The sequence below is a fragment of the Dromaius novaehollandiae genome, chromosome Z (assembly GCF_036370855.1).
Source record: "Dromaius novaehollandiae isolate bDroNov1 chromosome Z, bDroNov1.hap1, whole genome shotgun sequence".
Classification (NCBI taxonomy): Eukaryota; Metazoa; Chordata; class Aves; order Casuariiformes; family Dromaiidae; genus Dromaius; species Dromaius novaehollandiae.
The window spans coordinates 20,978,986-21,000,113 of NC_088132.1; the positions used below are offsets into that span (position 1 = coordinate 20,978,986).

The window sequence follows — 21,128 nt, forward strand, 5'->3', positions numbered from 1 at the left end:
AAATTGTATTATAAGTTCAATACATACTATTCTGACACTAACTTCCAAGCAAACAATGGCTAATTCTTCTGTTTTTCTGATAAACTGATCCCACCAGAGTTCTGAGCAAATCCATAACAAAGATGATGCAGCAGGCCACTGTTGGTCACATAGTAGCTCAGGATCTCCACTCAACTACAACTCTTGGCAGATCAGTTTTTGCTCCTCTGCTACTCTAGAAACTTGAATGAGACAATGCAATATCATTCCTCTCTTTTGCTCAGTCGTATGAAGCAATAGCAGAGGGTATGAGCTGTGTTTCATTTCTGATGATACAAATAGTGTTAAAGCAATTGTATGTTATGGATAGTTAAACGCTTAGACATCTGAGACTTCTATGCAAATCTAATTTCTTAAAATAAGTCGGATTTCAGAAAGCTTGAAGTATAATGGAGTGAAATAATCTGGAGTTTCAAGGAAAATACTTCTTTTGCATAACGATGGGACCCTGAAGGCGGCATCTTAAATGCTTCTTTGGACTCCGCTCAAAATTCAGACAGATGAGAGGAACAGGTATCTTCACTAACGTACCTTATTGACAACAACGACTTCAAGATTGGAAAGTTTCCACCTTTTCCCTGAAATTGTGTCTGACAGTGTTAAAGACCAAGGAGTTCAGAAGTATCTGGGGTCTTCAACACATGAGCTGGAAGCAATATTTGCATGTACTGTCACTAATTCCTTCAACATTATTTGGGGAAGGGAAAACTGAACTGCCAGGATTTCTCTCGTCTTGTGTGCACATGAAAGATAAACCAGGTTTGAATCAATTTTAAGCATTCACACAAAAAACTACTCAGTTTACACCAAACATATACAGTGTTCTGTCTTTAACTCAGTATAAGTTGCATATAGGCAATATTTGAGAAATGTACTCAGAAAATGTACCTTAGTAAAAGCTGAGAAAGAGTTAGGAGATAGTTCACTACATCAATTAAAGTTTTGCAGTTTATGGAAACTTTCTTTCTGCTGATATCAATAAAAGAAATGTTCAAAGATTTTATCTGAAGTGCCTTAACAAAAACAAAAGCAACACACATGGAGCCCCAAGCCATCTTCCACTCATATTGTTTCCCAAAATGTTATGAGACAATTTTTAATCGTCTGGGGGGATGGGGAGGGAGACATCATTAAAGATCAGGGAGAGGAGGTTTTGGTGTGTTTGATAGTTTAAAATAAAGAATGTGGCAGATATGATTTTTCAACTCTTCTACCCTGAAAAGGGTTCCACTTTCCAATATTTGAGCAAGTTATATAACTTGCAAGTTTTGATTTTTTTCATCTTTTTATGACTTACAGCTGACCTTTTCATTTTCTTATCCAAAGATTGTATCACCAATCTACAAAAACCTAACCAAGGAGCCTGGGAAATCACAGGCTGACCACATAATTGCAAAAAAGGCAAAATGTATACATTCATGTCCTTCAGCCCAGGAAAAGGTATTAGGACAGACATAAATGTAAGAAGGAAAACTACAGCATAGGACTATTACTGCAGAGTTGGCCGTGCTAAAAGCCTCCTTTCAAAGTCTCTGAAGATATTTGATTCTTGAGTTGCCTGACTGCAAAAAATACTACGAAGTCTTTCAAGCATAGAATAAGTATCAATTTCCTCAAGACGTTTAAAGAAAAAAAAATACACGTGATCAGTAGATCACACAAGATATTAATATAATAATAAACTCTGGAAGTTGACAATAAAAAAGCTCCTTTCTTTTAGCCTACACTGGATCATAGGAAAGTAGGAGGTGATATTTTTCTATGCTCCGACCTCTAAGACTTGCAAGACAGTAGCAAAAGCAGGAGGACTCAAAGTTAAGTTGGCCAGTCTAGTTTATACTTTTTTTCCCTCCTTTTCAAGAAGCCATGGATACATATGGAACTGCACATTTCAAATTTGCCAGAAGATACCCATGTAAAAATTTGCGGAAAAAGAGGCCTGAACACCCCTACTCAAATATAACAAATGGAAATCTGATTTAATCACATCAGAGTCTTATTTGTAGTAACATAAGAAATTCGATCACTTAAATTGTCAGAGCTGTTTCTCACCATCTTAAGTGTGTGTGAGAATTTAAATTCAAGCATACGGAGATACAAATGGTTCTTAGAACTTCTTGGCTCCCTGAATTCAAATTTGAATTTAGGGCCATTTCCTCAGCTGTTCAGTTTTATTCATTGACAAAACACACACATGTGCAGGTACAACTGAAATCTTAACTACACTTCTGAGATTACAAGGATAACCTTCTCTAACTTCCTTAAACACTTCTGGCCCTTAATCTATCACCCCAGTAATACCACACAGAGCTGCTTTGGTAGGATAAAGGATTAACAATATCCAGCTTTCATTAGGAAAAGGAAATGCAAAATAGGAATGACAATATAGTAGTGAAATCTGCCCCTTTTTGGTGAAATCAATAAATTTAGACGTTTCTAAGAATTGCAACATTCTTCAAAAAAAATTTATCTGCTTTGTATAGAATTCTAACTTCCACCTTTTCACTATTTCATTTAAAAAATGTATTTAAATGAAGTCACATTATCTTTTCAGTTCTCCCACTAATGCCACAACTCAGGGTCTGGTGTCACAAATTTCTGTAAAAACAGTGCAACATGAAGACTGCCTCTGTGTATGAACTATTTGCAGGGTTAGATCTTTACTATGCAGGCTATACTGTGTTTCTTCCCAAAGACAATCTACAGTGATCTTCTGTAAACATACAAGGTGGTTACCATGACATAGTTACTGAAAACGTTGCTATCATTCATTCGCATGTTTTCATCTTTGAACTCTGAGGTAAAGGTGAGGTAACTGAAAGCATGACCTTGCCTGTAACTCAAGGAAAAAGCTTGCATGCCAACCAATACTGTGGAAAAGCAGGTGCATGATAACTTAATGGTAACTTGTTCCTATGTCACATACAGATGAAATTTTAAGCAATATATAAAGTGAAATGAGAGGATATCTGAATATAATTAACATTCCATATAATTAACATTCCATACATGTTCCTAACAAATGAAAGGCTTCAGAAGAAAAAATATGAAAGAAAAAAAAAAAAGCAATGATAGTGCACACTAGGTTTAGGCATAACACGGCAACTGTTAAAAACTGTCAAGAAGTTGAACCTCATCAAATCTAATTCTTGTAAAACTAAAAAAAAGTTCCCAAATTATACTCTGGCAACATCAAAAACACTGATGAATGTATTCCATAAAAATAATTTGAGTAAGTAGGGGAAAAGTTAAGGGAGAAGGAAATTGAGGATTATTTTGCTTAGTAAGATTATCATGGAAAAATTATCAACTTCAATTTTAAAATTTATACACTGATGAAACTTTTTAGCAAGAGTTAAACAAAAATCATGAACTTGTTCTAGCTTTGTGTGTTTTGAACCTGTAGATTATTGGTAGGTGATAGAATTAAATTACTTTCTAAAACTGCCAAAAACATGAAGTAAGCACACACTCCAGTGGAGAAAACAGGAAAGTATTGTTAAAAAGTAGTTCATCACCACAACATTTAATTATTCATAGAGCATTTAATTTCCAAAAGAAAAGTGCCTGTGTTTATCTCAAGTTAATTGGTTGCTTTTACAACGTAATACGCCAGTTTACAATATTTCTTAATTAACATAACCACATAATGGCAGATTTAGTTTCATACATATCCCAAACACCCTCTTTTTCAGATTGAATATGCTATATCCAGAATTATGGCCAAGCCAGTACTTAGAAAACTTAGTAACTACATTTGACAGAGAAGTTGTAGGTGAAATGCTACCCCCCCTCATTAAACAAAATGGCAGACTAACTTATTTTAAGAGTATCCCTCTGACTGTAGGGCCAAGAATTATACTTCTTGTTTGACTTCCAGTTAATGGTCATTCCACATTTCTATACAAGTGTTTGGGCACATTACAAAACTTTTTCAGAGGTGATGAGTATGTTTTTCATCCCTACAGTAGCCTACACTTGTAAAAGATCAGAAAAGAGTCTAGATAAAGAATCTAATCCATTTAGACAATTGGAGCAAAGACTGATTTCCTTCTGGACTTGTCCTCAGATATGACAGCCAGGACTAGAGACTTAGAGAAGGATTTTACCCTCTTAAGATAACTCATTGCCCTTTTAACATCTAACCCACACAACCTGGCATTCACAGTTAAGAAATAATATTTAGGGGAGAAAGCCAGATAAAGAGAAATGAGATTAGTAAAATCATTTGTTAGTAAGTTAGTGAAACGATAATCGGAGGAATGTTATTTTATAGATACATGTAAAAAATTGTAGAGATATGAAAGATATGAAATATCATGAAGACCCAGATCCTACTCATTCTTTTAGAATTCTCTAAATAAACAACTTGATCTAATACAATTTTAATCAGCTCTTAACTCATACAAGTAAACATACAAAGGCTTTGTAGATGCTCACAATTCACTATAAAAAGGTTCATTTTAGTTTAATTCAACTGGGCTTAATCAAAGTACAACCAGCCACTCAAACAAAAAAACAGATATATCATCACAGAGTTGGAACAATGCAACTTTCTTATCCAATTAGGGGGGGAAAAATCCTATTTATGAATGTTTCAATGAGGGACTTCATTAAGAGCAAGATCAAAAAAAAAAAAAAGAAAAAAGAAAAAGAAAGAAAGAAAACCACAAGCAAACAACAAAAAAACCCCATACCTTAAATATGGCTTCCCCAAGGCCTTAAGCCTCTAATAATTCATAGTTTCAATGGAGTAACATTTCCAATTTCTACCACATTATAGTATTAATGGAAGAAAACTACCAGTAATTCTTGACAGAAAAAGGTGAAGAATAACCAATATGCCACTAGATTTGGGAAAGATTTCCCTGAGGCAACCTATTAACAGTGTCATTTGAAAACTAAAGCCAGAGACAGTTTCAAGGAAAACAACATTAAAGACTTTCACAGAAAGTCCCCCGTTGATAAGTCCCAAGGTGATGAAAGTTTTTTCCAGTGCCTTAGGCACTTTTTGTTAAATAGATCAACAGACCTCTCCTTGAGAAAGGAGAAAACCTAATCAAGTAAAGAATCCCGTCCAGATATAAAAGAATAGGCATATTTTCATATAATCTTCAGAACCACAAAGTAGCTAATTGTCAAAACAGAGCAACTTATCAACAGACATTTTCCAGCCCATATTGCCCCATTTTTATTGCTTGAACACTCAAACTGAACAGCCTCTATATAAATCTCCTTTCCAAAGTAAACAACGCATGCAGTTAAGCCAACCGTCCAGTCATGTGCCCTCAAGCAAAATTTGACAGAGAAGCAGTGGATCCAAGAGATGATTAAAATCAACATCTAGAGAGTTGAGAAAGACCTGAATGGGTAAATATTGAGGGAAAGACTGCAGTATAATAGCTGTCTGGTCTCTTGGCCTGCTGACAATCAAACTAGCGATTGACCAGGAATATGAAAGGTGCAGGTACAGCTTGGGGAGTAGAGGGGCAAGCAGGTCATGAGGGCATGTACAGTAAAAACTGGAGTTACTCTGCTGTGGGAAGGCGTAGGTTCATAGTTACCTCTACAAATTGAAGCTCATTTACTTCAGGGCTCGTGACATATTTCTCTATCAGCTACATGTAGCCCAGGGAATCCAGAAGAAAGCAACTCAAATGCTCAAAACTTACCACAGCCATTAATAAACAAAATATTTAATTATAAACAGGAAAATAACATGGTAAGTCACTAATGATTTTCAGAGTCTTGCAAAACTTCATCAGTAAGCCATTTCCTTTTTCTTCTTTTATCCAGGACAGTTCAGAATTTACAGACCTTCTATGCTATCAACTAATCAACGACTCCAATAACCTTCTTACCTGGAAATATTTGAAGAAAGCTACTCCAGGACAGTAATACTGTGTGAAAGTAATGAAGACCCTTCTATACCACATATTTCTACAGTCCTACAGTATAGCAATACTCCAAATCCCATTTTCCGTTAATATGACAGGAATTAAATAACAATTTTTAAGAAATGGTAATATTTTGGAAGATAGGTACTTTTCAGACACATATCCCTAATATCTTTTGTAGTTTGACTGCCAACAGAAAATCCAAATGGGATAAGACATGGATTGAGAAACATTAAGGTGGATATTTAAGTTCTTCTTCCAAAGAGAAAAAAAAATTAAAAAGCTACAGGATTTCATAGCAATTTTAAACCCAAATATCACGAAAGTTTGAATAATGGTAGAAAAGCAAGACATTTACCCTTCTACATGATAGTTATTACAGACAGAAACAACAACAGCAACAAGAAACTAATATCAGTCTAACTTCTACACCACTAGGAAGGGTTCCTGCATGAGAGTTAGGAGCAAGAAAAGATACTCAAGAAGAACATAAACCAAAGCTCTGAATGCCTGTAGTAAATATCCACACACACCTCAGGTATCAATAAAAACAAATAAACAACCTTTCTGTGGAAGAAAGGAGTGTTAGATAAATATTTTCATAAAGGAAAATTTATAAATTGAATCATTTCTTCCTCCTCCCCCACCCCCAGAAAAAAAGCAAGGGAAGCAGCCAGAGAGAGGTGTCATCCAATCATACAGCAACTGTTGGTGAGTCAAAGGAAGGAAAAGTAATCATTAAAATCAAAAAGTTTTTAACACTATAATATGTGAGATCTTTCCTTCCTTCTTACTCCCCAGAAGGTATATTTTTTCATTTTTCAACTATGTTTTCATACATAGCACAGAATTTACTACTCTAGGTATTATATAAATAGGATGTTCTTTTAAATTTGCAAACTACAAAGGCCATGGAAATTTCAGCAGTTAAGTTCAGCCCAAGGCTACAGTCCCTGGGTCTAGAAAAGTTTTAGCAATCTCAAGATATCACTAGAAGTCTCCCTTTTGATGTGTTTCATTGCACAAAAATGCAACAAAGTCCTACAGAAAAACTAAACCCACTTGTGAATGATCTCAGCTGTTTCTATCACAATTTAAATAAAGTGTTGCTGAACATATTCAAACAAGGTGCTATGGCATGAAAACTCATGCCAGAGAAGGGCATGACTATACTCCATCTTACTCCATAAGGGAGCAAATATCTGCACAAAAATGCATTATGAGGTGACAACTCTGAAAATCTTACTTTGATGGTCCTGTATAACGTGTTACTGAGAAGTTTTTCACTAATGCCTAGCTAACATTTTTCACCATACAGAAGCTGACCTAAAGCTGTCAGTATGTAACTAACAAAGTGACTGTAAAGTTGCTATTTTCTGATTCCTTAACTTTTGTATTTGCTGACAAATACTTTTTCACATATGCATCAACCTAATGGCACTTTCGTTTCCCAACTTTTGGGACCTTAATTGTTTTGACAAAAAGTGATGTGAACAGTGCATATAAAATTATGCTTCCTTTTAAAAGTGTGCATGCAGCAATTTACTGCTGTATAAATAATTATATTAGAACATCCACATTTTAGAAAATTTTACTTACACAGGGATGTTTTCAAAGGCATCTTCAAAATTTTCCTGCAAAAGAAAAAAAAAAAAGTATTTTACTAAACAAAAATAAATGTTCACCCCACACTTCCCAGCCATCGGCAGCTCAGCAGTAGACCTCTATTCCAATTACCTGTCCAGCCTCCCCTTGAACCCACGTGAACTCTTCTTTATTCATAACACTGTAACTATATAGTAAACGATTCCACAAATCTGCCACCTATTTTCTGAAGAATAATCATCTCTGCTTGCTTTGAATCTGGCTCCTGCTATCTTTATTTAATGGCCTTTATCTTTCAAACTGAAAGAGACAGTGAAGAATCTATTCTTACCCAGTCTTTCCTTGATACTTACGATTTTGTAAACCTTTGTCATATCATCCAAACTATCTCCTTTCCAAGCCAAAACATAATACCCTACCCAGCTGTTCCTTGTACAGAAACCATTTTATATTTATGATTGTTCTTCCTGCCATCAGAAAAACTGGAAGGTAAGCCTTTTTAATTTTTAAACACATCCCAGCAATAACACTGTCTTGATAGGCAAAGAAATAGGATAACACAAAACTTTTAGCATTCTCCATGTATGTAACCACCAATAACACAGGCACACTACCATGTCTGCAGCAAACAACCTTCCAGAAAAATCTGCATGCAAACCAAGAACACCACTGACAAAAAAGCAACCATTTCAATTCATTGCTAAAATGTCAATTATAGCTTACTGTAAGGCTATCCACTCAATTATTACAATGCAAACTTGAAATATTAAACTCACTGGCAGTGAGGTGGAAGATTAGTGCTTTAGTGATATTTACTATAAGCATGATGAGATTGAAGCTAATATATTCACTGATATTCCCGAAAACAGGGCTGTGTTTCATTCCCCCGCCCCCCCCCCCCCCAGCAAATATACCAGAAAATGCACTTGATAATTAAACATTGTGATGAAGCATTAGGGACTGTTTCACTGCTTTGCGACACATTCAGCAGTATACTATGTGACTGTGATCCACCGTTGAGGAAAAGTTACTTACATTTTTACTGAAGGCAAGTTTTCCATTCAGAGAAAAACTGTTGCAAAAGAAAATTAATTTCATCATGCTCTACTGGTAAAATATGCTATTACATCAAGTTTGAACTACTGCAATTGCATACTCTTTACTGTCTGCAACTGCCACTGCCAACGAATAATATAAATATATTTAGAAGTATTATTGATACACTGATGAAATGCTTTTGTTCAAGCTAACTGTATCAGCTGACAATACTAGAGCAAACAGAAGAGGTCCTACTATGCAGAGTACAGTAAACAACCCTGGAGAAGCCAAGAAATTATGTCTAATCTGAGCAGTGTTGAACTGAGTTTCCAAAAACTGAACAGAAGCCAACAGGAACAAATATCCTAAAGAGGAACCTAGGAACCTTGTCACCCATGTCTCACTACAGACTCTGAAAAAAAAAAAAAAGTCATCAGTTTTCTGATCAAGTGGTTCTTCAAGGACTATTTGCTTCCTTGAGTCAATGCTAGAGACAGGAGGAGAAATCAGTAAGTAATGTAAGCAAAACGAGTAATACCCAACAGTTTTTTGAGCACTTTTCATATAAAAAACAAATTCAACAAGCAAAATAAATCTTAACTCCCAGGTACTTTCAGAGAAGAGTAACAATCGAGAATTTACAAGATGGGAAAAGATCTGTGGAATGAACCTCTTGCCTGCTCCTAACATGTAAAGTTCTCTTTACCTAAGATAAGGCTTATGTCTGGCTCCTACTGACTTTTGCTCCTTGCAGTTCAAGCTGGTGAAATGCTTCTCTAAACATCAGGAAGATGACTTACATACAGCATTGACATTCTTCCCCCATTCCAATGTATAGGGAATAATCAGGGCCTCTCAAAGAGCAATTCCTGAACGGTTGTTTTTAGAAACAACATTTTTCATCGTGACTATGAAATTAAAAAAATAAAAGCATACTTTTTTGTGAAGTTCTCTGTGCCTTTCCATTTCCAGCATGCATGCAAACTGCATATTAGAAGACATTCAATTTGACATCTCATTGTTTTCTTTTCCCTAACAGTCACAGACAAGTTTGTAGTTGGGTCTACAGAATCACACAGATTCCTCCTACAGCCAAGAAAGTGAAAACATTAAAGAGATGCATAGCCATTTTCTGCTCTATTCCTTGCCTATCTGAGCAAAGACAAACAGCGTAAGACAAAAGGAGACTTCAGCTGAAATATCCAGAACAGCTTCTCCCAGATCAAGTTCTGAGATTCATCATGTTCCTACCAAAATACAAAAAAAAAAAAAAAAGAAGATTCTGAAGTACTCAGAACAAATTCACTTTCGCTCAAGTAGTCTCAGTTATCATTTACTTGTAAATTAAGTCTGTTCAACATGAGGAAAAATCAAAAGTCAAGTGGTGTATAAAATCAGATGCAATTTGAAGACTTAAAGCTGTAAGCAGACAATATCAGTCTTTTTCCAAGATAGCTTTCCACTACCTAAAAGATGCAAAATTACAGACAGGTATTCTGTTTATGTAAGTTCTAAACACTAACAGACTCATCCAAACATTTAAAATAGCAAGCAGTAACAGAAGCCAGTAATTGCATATTCATTTATATATACATACATACACAAACACATACATATATAGATGGATGGGTGTGTGGGTGTGTATATACACATGTTCATATATACACACACACACACACACAATATATAGATAGATACACACACACACCCCTCTGCGTAACATACGCCAACCCAAAAAGTCCAGTGATTTATGTCTACTATGGTATAGAAGCAGCCCAGAGATATGGACAGATGTGTTCTTGCACATTTAAAGTCTAGGAAAATTCCTATCCTTTGCTTTTCATCACAACATAGCATCTTCCAGCTGATGCAGCTAAAATGTCTTAACAAAATTCCAGAGCAGCTTCTCCATCCCAGTCTACAGCAAAGGGATAACCTCATTCAAGCTAAATGGTTTTACTTTGCACTGACAACAGATTGCATACAAGTTCCTTTGAGCCTAATGTCTTAAGCAGCAATTTAAGCCTTACAACAATGTGTCTCAGTACACACTGTCAGCTAATGCTGCAGACCTACATATTTTTATTGAACCTTTTTCGTAGAACAGCTCAATCTAAGAACTTAAAATATAGGAATGTAAATAAAACTGCCACTAGATGGCATGACAAAGACTGATTCCAGCTTTTCCACAAATGTGAGAAACATGGGCACAAGATTTGATAAAATAAAGTAAAGCTGTCTCAAAGATACTCTTCTTGAATTACACCATCTTCAATTTTTTAGGTAGATTGTTGTACTATTTCATATCTTTTTGATGTATCTTTTCCAAGATGAAAGCAGGTTTGAAAGAATTGGATTTACACAACTTTTAAATACCCAGGCTTTGCAAATCCAAGAGAGTAAAAGTTAAACCAGATGTGACCATAAATGGGCATAGTGTATTAATATAGAAAACACGAGTAGAGTTCCACTACTCTTTAGCAATAAGAGCAGAAACCATTTACAGAAGACCAACACTCACCTGTAAAAACTTCATGAAAATCAGAATGTGAGATGTTTACATTCCTATAGGAGATATATCCATTAGTTTATAATTGCTCTAATGCAGTTGCAGTGCTTCCACTGCTTGCCTTGACTGTTACAAAAATCCTAGCATGAAAAATAGGCTCTCTCTCCTTTCTTCTAAATTCCTCATAAGTCATTTACCTTTAAGCTGCCTTAAACTATACCCTATGACTCTCTATAAACTATCATCTTAAACTTGCTAATTTTATCAAGTTAAGAATGTTTAACACTTTCTCTTTTCAAAGTGTGGTAAGCAAGATCTGTCAATCAAAACTATTCCTTCAAAATCCAGACTTATGACAAGGACACCATTACTGAACAAGGTATTGACCAACTAGATTCTCTCCACTAACGACAACCTACATTCAGAAAACTAAGTCTGACAGCATCTAGAAACACTAGCCATGATTTGGAGTCAATGATAGATATCAGCCAAAAAAAAAGGAAAAAAAAGCCTTATTCTCAAATATGTTAACATAACACAAATAAGATTGCACATTGATTCAACAGAAAAACGAGATCATACATGGTAACAATGAAAAAATGTTAGCCAGAATCAAATGGCGTTACAGCATAGCTACATGCCTATTTACAGCTCTGTGTTGTACGTACTAAATAGAAGACAGTTTCAAGGACAGATTTGAAGGAGAACAAAGGGAGGAGAATTCCCTTCTCTGGAAGGCACATGCACTAAGATGTTGTAAAGTACAGGAATCTGTACAGACAATTGTATATTTAATAAGCATGCATGCTTCCAGATGCTTTTTGCCCTGAAGCTTCTGTCCAGATTTCTATGCGAGTATGAGAATATTTTATTATTTCTGTCCTCTTTTGTCTTCTGTTACTCATGCCTACACCATCCTTTCCCTCAAAATCAAGGCTGGGTGAAAGAGATTCACCACAAGTCTGGTACCTGTCAAAAGCCATAATAAGCTGCATATTTAGTGCCCTTACCTGTCTGTAGGAAGTACAGCTGCTGACTGCATTTAATATAAAGAGAAGCTTCACTGAGAGGTCTAAGTATTTCCCAAACCAAAAGCAAAGGATAACATGCCTTATATCGAGTTCCCATGAAAATTATCATTCTGTGTGGGATTCACCTGACTAGCTCAGACTCTGAGCTAGTCAAGTTTAGCCGACTAGCTTAAAAGGAGCCTTCCAAAGTCAGGGGAGATTCACTCTATTCCTTCTGGGTAAAACTGTCCAGATGGAGCTATTGGGGCACCAGCATATTGATAGCAGTGGTAAGCAATGGCTTGGTGAAACATGGACTAAACCTCTTTTTCCTTATTAATAAATGAGTGCAACAGAGCAAGTGCGATTATGGGAGGAGAACAGGTGAGGTGTGAAGAGACTGATCTGAATTGTCCCCAAGACAGACTTCGGCTATGAAAGAAAGGTCTTCCAAATGATCTTCCTTTCTACAGCAGCACTCATAAGACATAGAAGATGGACATGTTTTGAACAAAATCTAAGTAAATATACTTTGTTTCTATTATGTAACTTTGTAAGCATTCATTTCCCTTTAATCTTAACCAGGACTACATCAATAATAATTTTGAGGAAACTGGTGGCTAAAATTTTAAACTTCAGGCTCACGAGAGTGACAATTTTAAAGGCACTGGACACTTAAAAATTACTCACAGCAATACTCAAATTCCTACAAATATTACTCAAGGATACTAAAAGACAGCCCTTTGACTTGGCTGGACTGAGAGCTGCTGACAGAGGCCTGACAATTCTCAGTAAATAGCAATGAATTAAGGAAAATTCTAAAATATGTAGCTGCATGGGAGGATGACTGAACTCCAAAGCAACAAAAATGACTGGGATATTTCCATTTTAGTGTGATTTCATCGTTATATTTCACTAAGATGCTATTTCTTATTTTAGCTTTTTTTTAATGTTAAAGACAAGATTCATTTCAGAGACATCTCTTCTGCCAACTCTTTGCTTTCCATTTGTCATTTTCTATTCTTTGGTGTTCTCTTCCAGGACAGCAGTGTAGCCAGTTCTTAATGAAAAACAAGTATTTCACAATCCACAGTCAACCCTCCATTCACTTATTCTGCATTTGCATTATGAAGAAAGTGAGACTTGCCTAGTCTTTCAAATAGACTCTGCAATAACTTTATCCAGAGCATTGCTAGAGCAACCTAAACTGCCATCATAGCAAGCAGCAATAGACTGCAAGACCCAAGTAACTGTAAACAAGGTCTTGGGCAAAATCATGAAAATGAGATTCGATTAATAAAAAACTAGATGACAGGTAAACAAGTCAATATGGTTTTTACAAACCAAACAAAGAAACATCAGATGAGTTGAGAATGTTAAACATTTCTTGGTTAGAGGAACCATGAAGACAACCTACACTTCGGACTGATAAGCCCTTTCTTCATAGGCTGCACTGATTTTAAGAGTTATCCAGCAGAATACACATTAAATTAAGAACTGGCTGACTAAACAAGTAGTCGTCAATGGAAGATCACAATTAAATGTAGATGTTTCTAATAAAATGATAAAATAAAACAAGGCACTGTTCTTTTCAATACCCTAAAAAGAAACAGAAGCTGATGAAATCTTCAACTGAGAAGAACTAACAGAAATCAGAATGACAAAGGGAAAAAAAAAAAAAAGCTCACTTAAAGTGGTATCAATGAGCAAGCCAGCCTCAAATACACCTTTAAAAATTTTTTTATGAAATTGATGACTTCTGTTATATAAGGAGCAAAATCTGTCCTTCTGACATTATGGAGAATTTTTTTCTCGGTTAACTTATCTAAGAATTTGTGAATAGAGCCACAGATGCCTTTCTGCTATGGAAGCTGCTGTCAGAATTCCATTTCACAGAATCAAAAAGATAATGAATCTGTAGACTCCTTATTAGTTAGTTTTTTAATAGTGCTCTTTGCCAGCATAAGTATGATCATTCTCCCTGTAACATATCTACTTATACCGATTTGATCTTGTTGCTTTAAACTCCTCCTACCCCTGGAAAAAAGAAGAAAGAAGAAAGGAGAAAGGAGAAAGGAGAAAGGAGAAAGGAGAAAGGAGAAAGGAGAAAGGAGAAAGGAGAAAGGAGAAAGGAGAAAGGAGAAAGGAGAAAGGAGAAAGGAGAAAGGAGAAAGGAGAAAGGAGAAAGGAGAAAGGAGAAAGGAGAAAGGAGAAAGGAGAAAGGAGAAAGGAGAAAGGAGAAAGGAGAAAGGAGAAAGGAGAAAGGAGAAAGGAGAAAGGAGAAAGGAGAAAGGAGAAAGGAGAAAGGAGAAAGGAGAAAGGAGAAAAAAGAAAAAAGAAAAAAGAAAAAAGAAAAAAGAAAAAAGAAAAAAGAAAAAAGAAAAAAGAAAAAAGAAAAAAGAAAAAAGAAAAAAGAAAAAAGAAAAAATTGTGGAAGAAGGTCAAATATGGAAAATGACTACTTCACAAACAGGAATGATGTAGATGAATATCAATGCAGCTCAGTGGTTTAAAGCTGTGAAAGTTCAGCTTACAATACTGTGTGTTTAAAAATAAATACATTAAGCTAAGCAACTGTTTTTTTAATTCATTTACAGTAACAGAAGTAGGCTAACATGTCCATACACACTTACAAACTTCAGATAGAAGCTGTTACGAACTAAAAAAAGAAAAGCAGTTCTGAGAACTTGACCTATGAAACATAATCTGTTATGGACACCTTTCCCGCGTACTAACAATCGGATGATTGTGTCACATAAGGACAGAATTCAACTGTTACTTAAATGGGCAGTGACATGAAAAAACATAGCTACTTTGGACTGCATGTTTTTCCAGCTGTGACGAGACAGAGTAATTCCCTCCGTAACAGCAGACACCAGAATCTAATGTGTCAGTTATCCTGAATGAATCCATACAGTATCAATCTAAAAAATAATGTATTTGGATAAACCAAACGACACTCAGAATTCTTTCTATTTCTAAAATATATATGCTTTTCATTTCCTGACACTTATTCAGAATTGACAACACTCTGCACTATAAAGAGTTTTAAAACTGCAAAATACTTTTAGCTACAACTTCATTAGACTTCAGATAGTCATTTTTTAAAATGAAACAGAAACATGAAGACAGCAGATACTATCCTCTCATTGCTTGTTACTTTTAGAAGACCAGTTTGAAATCAGCCTTACCTACACCATTTGACATTGTGACACCAGATACCAGTATTAACAGTTGGTAGCATAGGAACAAAAGCACGAGATACATGGTTGAAAGTGAAAGGAAACAATACAGCTGCTACGAAAGAGAAAAGTAATTTCCCCTTCCCAGAAACCAAAATAGCCTTGCGGCAGCAAGACCTCGACTGAAATGCACAAATGCTTTTTCACTCAGTACAGCCAACCTTTACATAAAAACTAAAACAGTGAAATTCATTGCAAGCAGATTTATAGGGCTTAGAGGCCTCATTACTTATCCAGGTGATCAAGTTTCCTGCAGGTGAACAGCTCTTATTTAAAATAAAAAGAAAAAGCATGCATGTTTTTTGTGCTTATGCATTATATCAAACTTGCTGAACTTGAAAAATAATCCCTCTCCTTTAAAATTACTCTGTGGAATATTTTGCATAAAACTTCAGTGCTTTTGCAGAGAGCAGAGGGGACTGCCCACAAAAACAAAGATTTCTCCATTACATGTAGGAAATCAGTGACCTTTCCATGAAGCTGGTCACCCCCAAATTACCAGGAGATACATGAAAATTGAAGCTTAAAAGATCCACCCTGGATGTTTACAGAGCAGATGTTTATAATAAAAGCACCTGCTTTAATTAAATGCAAGTAATCAACATGCCTAAATTTTCAAACTGGACAACTCCTAATTTGCACTTAGGTACATGTAAGCTGGACAATCGTGGAGCAGCATGAGAGCCCCCCCTCTTTTTTTCTTTTTTATAAACTAGAGCAGAATCTAGAATGACCAATAACTAAAAAAGCAACAACATCAAGGACTTTCTGAAACTCTTTGGATCGGACATAAGAGATTCACACTTTAGTACACTGTCCTCAATCTGCTTTGATATGAATGCAACCGGTTAAGTTTGTGCTGTTTTAAACAATCCCTCTCCTTTATGGCTGAAAAAGTGAAAATAAGCAGATTCACTTACACATTCTGCACGGATCACAAAATGTTTCATTCAACTTAATGCATAATTGGCTGCTGTCAGCACTTATTCATGTTCACATTTATGTACAACATCTCACACAAAAAGGCAAGAGTATATACTCAATTAAATTTGGCTGAATACCAGGTGGCACCTGCTAGGTGTTTGACCTGGATTTGTTAGTTTTGCCTGCAACTGCTTTTGAATGAAGAGGACTTCTAAAAAGCAGAGGAATAAGGTAGTAGCATTGGGGTTTTTGTTTGGTTTAAAGGAGTTAGCTATCTTCTCTCTCACCCACACATCCCATCAGGATAAGAAAGTTCACAAAGGAATGTCATTTAGGCATAATTTTGTTTGTGAATGGCACCAAAAATTCACTTAATCAATTTGGAGTTGCTAGCCCAACAGAAATGCATTGAATTATGCTCCTAGTTGAAAATCTTTGCAGAGATTACATTATACTGTTATTAGTAGTTTTTGCTGGACAGAACTGAACGCCGAGCAACTCCAGAGTGACAGACAAATACAGTTAGATGCACATCAGCTGGATACGTCCGCTTTGTCATACCCTAGGAAAAGCAACTGGAGAAGAATGTGAGGGAGACAGAGAAGACTGAAAAGGTAGAGACAACACAAAACCATTTTGCTTCTGAAGACAGACATTATTGAAGAGGGGACTACTGTGAGCTTGACCTCTCTAACCATAAGAAAGATTATTCAGTCAGCCCAGATTATTCAATCAGGTTAATGTTTCTCAAATCAGATGTGCTTCTGAGTCTTGCAAGAACTTTGTACCAAGCTAGTCGAGATTTTTACAGAAAGTTTAGTTCCACCATTCAAGCACATTCTAGAAGTTACATAAAACCCTATCAGCCAAAAGGAACTTCAGTATGCCATTTGTTGTGTCTATGTAGTTGATAAGATCCTGTTTACATCTTTCCAGACCTAATTCTTCTGATATGTAAACAGTAAGTACTAGGTGTACCTAAGTTTTCCAAGACACTTCTAGCATGGATGAGATACCGCTGTTGAAAGATAGCACTGGCAAAACTTTCCTACTTCCAGGCATCTGGACTGGCAACAGAATATTTAGTAAACATCTCAGATCAGTTTCCAAGTACACTAACAAGGCCATTTTTTTTCCAGCATTAGAAGAAGTAAAGAGATGGCTAGAAGTTTCACAGAGACATGAGCAAAGTGGAAAACATTAACTGAAAGTAAAGTGCAGCATCACTGCACTACAGCATCAGAGACAAATCAAGCATTTACTTTCTAACTTACCTGCATCCAGTGAATCAAAGCATGAACAACTTAAAAGTAGCTGGTCTGCCTAGGACTACAATCAAGATTTCCAGTATCATCAATACTGGCAAAGTTAAAATTTCACAGCTAGTAAAACTCCCTCATTCTTTTTCCCCTCATCAAGCTTAACTGTCCATAACCAGCTAACTTATACAGAGACTTCAGCTTAGACTAGACAAAGGAACATGAGGTGGTTTGCAGCTAACAAAAATGGAGATGTAATCCTAGTACCTAAGCAGTTAAGATGCACCCTTGGACTCAAGTAAACAAAGCTCACTGAATAAGATGAAAGCTAACGTGAAGAGGAAAGAAAAACATAGTTAGAAGATGCATGCCAGTTTAGCTAGTTGAACAGACAAGGGTCTGACAGTCACCAGATTACAGCATATCTGTGCACGCTTTGGAGACAGAGAAACCTGCCTCTTCTCCTCTCAAGTCAGCTGTTCATCTGTCTCACATAACTTTTCCACCTTTGTTCCCGTATTTCAGTGCTTTTAGTGAGGATGATGAAGCAGAACCAGCCAGGTTTCATCTAAGCTGCCCTAGGCACCATGCTGCAGCAGGACAGTCAAAATGATCTATGAGTACAGTGAAATTTGAAGCAACAGGTAACATAATATGATACTTATTCTACTCTTGCAAGATTTTCAGTTTGCTGACCAAAAATGATTCTTCATCAGCTGAAAAAATAGAGAATGGAAGGGAAGAGAAAATGAAGTTTCACAAAGACTGCTTTGATGGATGAGGAAAATGTGTAATTATCTTTACCCCTTTCCTACTTCCACATTAGATACATTGTTACCATGACCTGTAAATGGTGACAAAAGCTGTTATTTAAATGTTGAGTAAAAATGCACTTTCCATTGCTGTCTCATGATTTAATGCTACAACACCTATTTTTGGCCTGCTATACTTGCTTACTATTAAGTTGAAGTATTCACTACTAAACCAACTTTTCAAAAATCTGAAATCCTTAGACATCAAGAATAAGTTTAGTCAGAAACAAAAAAAAAGTGTCCCCCCCAAAATCAAGTATGCACTTTTTAGTGGAAGTGGGGATTAGCTGCAGCATTGAACTGTAATTCCCAGCTCATCAATACTAAAGACAACAAAAACCACAACCAGCTAGTACTCAAGAGCAAGTATTTGTGTAAATAGGTTGCTAGAAGACAAAACGTACTGAAGAAATTTGAGATAAAATAAAAAGCACTGAGAAAGTGGTAAAAATATTAAATGCAAGTATCTAATGCTGAAGTGGATCATAAATTGAGGCCATTTCAAAGTTCTTTAAGCTACTAGTCAAAATCTGTGTGGCAGGAAAGAGAAATAAGAATATTTCTCCCCTTCCAAGCAAGTAGAACATGCACACATCTTGATACACACAGCTTAATCAACATGAAAGAGTGTGAGGAATTGAGAAGATTCTCTAAAAAAAACTTTCAAAAAAATGTTATTTGGTTTTGTGAAAGCCATGAACCACTATGACATTTACCCAGAATAGGAGACCATCATTACAAATTATCTGGCCTTCATCACAAAAAAATTAGTCATTAATCTTCTCTTAATTCCAAAGTTCAGAAGTTGAAAGGAATGTCTTCAGTTTCACTAGGTAAAACAGCTAGTATCAGCTAGCCTTTGATAGTGTTATATTTGATGTTATGACTATAAACTGTGGAACTCTTCTAATGTAACTTTTCTAGGACAACTGGTATCTCATCTGCCACAAAATTTTGCAGGTTGTACAAGCAGATTTCTAAAGATCAAGTTTAAATGCAACCTGAGTTGTTATAATTCCACAGATTTCCTCACCTCATTCACAAAGCAGTTTGTTTTACTGTTTAAAGAAAAAAATCCACAGATTACTTCAACCAACAAAATAAGAGCTTTTTAAGTTGCAGCTATACTGCAATACATTGCCAAAAAGACTATGTGATCAGCATAAAGGAGTGGTGTTGCTAGAGGATTTCAGGGGTAGGTTCTATTACTACTGCTTGATATTCGCTACAACCGGAAGAAATTTGAGGAATAGGACTTCATTCATTTCTTTTTACATAACCCGCAATTTTATCTTCGTATCATGACAAACCAACAGCACATCTCAAAAATGTGAGGTATCTGAACTAAAACATCAGCTACCTGTACCATAAAGGGAAATACTGATCTCTGAAGGTATAACCAAAAGAAATATTAGTCTATCAGTTTGTCATTAAATGAAGTTTGAAAAGCATATCAAAACATTATTACTAATAATAGTGTACATTATCCTTACAAGACTTAACATCCAGTTCTGTCAGTCCTGGACATAAAATATATTTGTCACTGTTTAGAGTTAGTTTGTTTGTAAGTATGCCAAAAAAGCATTTGTGGTAAAGATTTAAATGCACATACTAAATTTCAAGTCTTTCTAAAGTAAAGATCTCTTTGCCAGCATACAGCAGCCTTTGATAAGGTTTCTGTTTCCATAATTAAGTTAACGTTAAGCCTGAGTAGATTAGAGTACGAAGTGGCAAAACTTCAATTCCAGTCTCTTCCTCCTCCCCCACAACATTCTTGACTATTTGTCAGGCAATGGACCATGCTGAAGACAAAGTAAATAAATAAAAACTACACACAGAATACACCCAGCTATGCCAATTTTAAAAACAAAACCAAAAAATGCTCACACTTATCAGGATGGAAAAATAGGAAAGCACAGTGCAAGTCAAACTGCAATTACAAATTGAGCGTCAGTCTTGACTCAGGACAGGAAGGGAGTAGATACAGAAGACACTAAATCCTAGTAAAGGAAAAGGATACAATATAAATAGCTAAGAGAGGAAAAGCACATGCCTTGTGCTTATTAGGCAACTTCAAATAAAGATGTGAGCTGCTTCCATAGATTTCTAAAGCTAACAAGAAAAATTCTAATTATGGAACAGGTTCACTGTGCATCTATTTAGACTTGTCTAGACACAACCAACACTTCTTACCAATTTCATTTCCCCTTGAGGTATATTCTGACACTGTTCCAGAACGCTCACCAATTACAATGTAATCAACAATCCCAAGTAAGTCTCATTATACAGACACCTGGAAGTGCTGATATGAATACTTTCCAGGGATGACCCCAAGTAGGAGAACAAACATGTTTAACTTTATCATAGAGATGATTCAGTGTCAGTTTTGCCCACGATTAACCACACAAAGAAAAGTATGAAAGTGACATTAAGATAAGCATCTCAGGTATTAACTTCTCCTTGTTCGCCTCATAAATCTCTAGACTACGTAGCAGTCTACTCATTTGTATATAATGCAATATTACTTGCTGCATACTTAGCACCACCAACTACTAGGAACTTCTATTTTAAAGTGGTGAGTGATATAAGTGTTTTCCCTCAACTGTTTTGTTTCCTTTAAAAAAAGGTCTTGCTGCAATAGCAGTAATTCCCACAGCCCTATTTGTGATAATGTTGTTCTCATTACAGAACTTTAAAGTCTCTGTGGACATCTTCTGATCCACCAGCACTACTGCGTGCAGTAACAGAACATCAGAGCTTACAATCCAACATCAGCTACAATTAGAAATTTCT

At 35.9% G+C, this 21,128-nt stretch overlaps 1 protein-coding gene across 3 annotated transcripts in view; it reads right to left on the bottom strand.

Moving 5' to 3' along the window:
• Positions 1-21,128, bottom strand: part of TTC39B (tetratricopeptide repeat domain 39B) — a 78,078-nt gene that overhangs the window by 45,674 nt on the left and 11,276 nt on the right. The window contains exons 1-2 of one of the 3 annotated variants that reach the window (XM_026097818.2): positions 17,539-17,560; positions 7,536-7,570 (exon numbers count right to left, since the gene is read on the bottom strand). In XM_026097818.2, the coding sequence (XP_025953603.1) occupies positions 7,536-7,570; positions 17,539-17,544 (41 nt within the window). In that variant the 5' untranslated portion in view covers positions 17,545-17,560. Of the gene's footprint in view, positions 1-7,535; positions 7,571-8,576; positions 8,658-17,538; positions 17,561-21,128 lie in introns of those variants that run through there. The other 2 variants (XM_026097821.2, XM_064502571.1) reach the window with 2 other exon arrangements.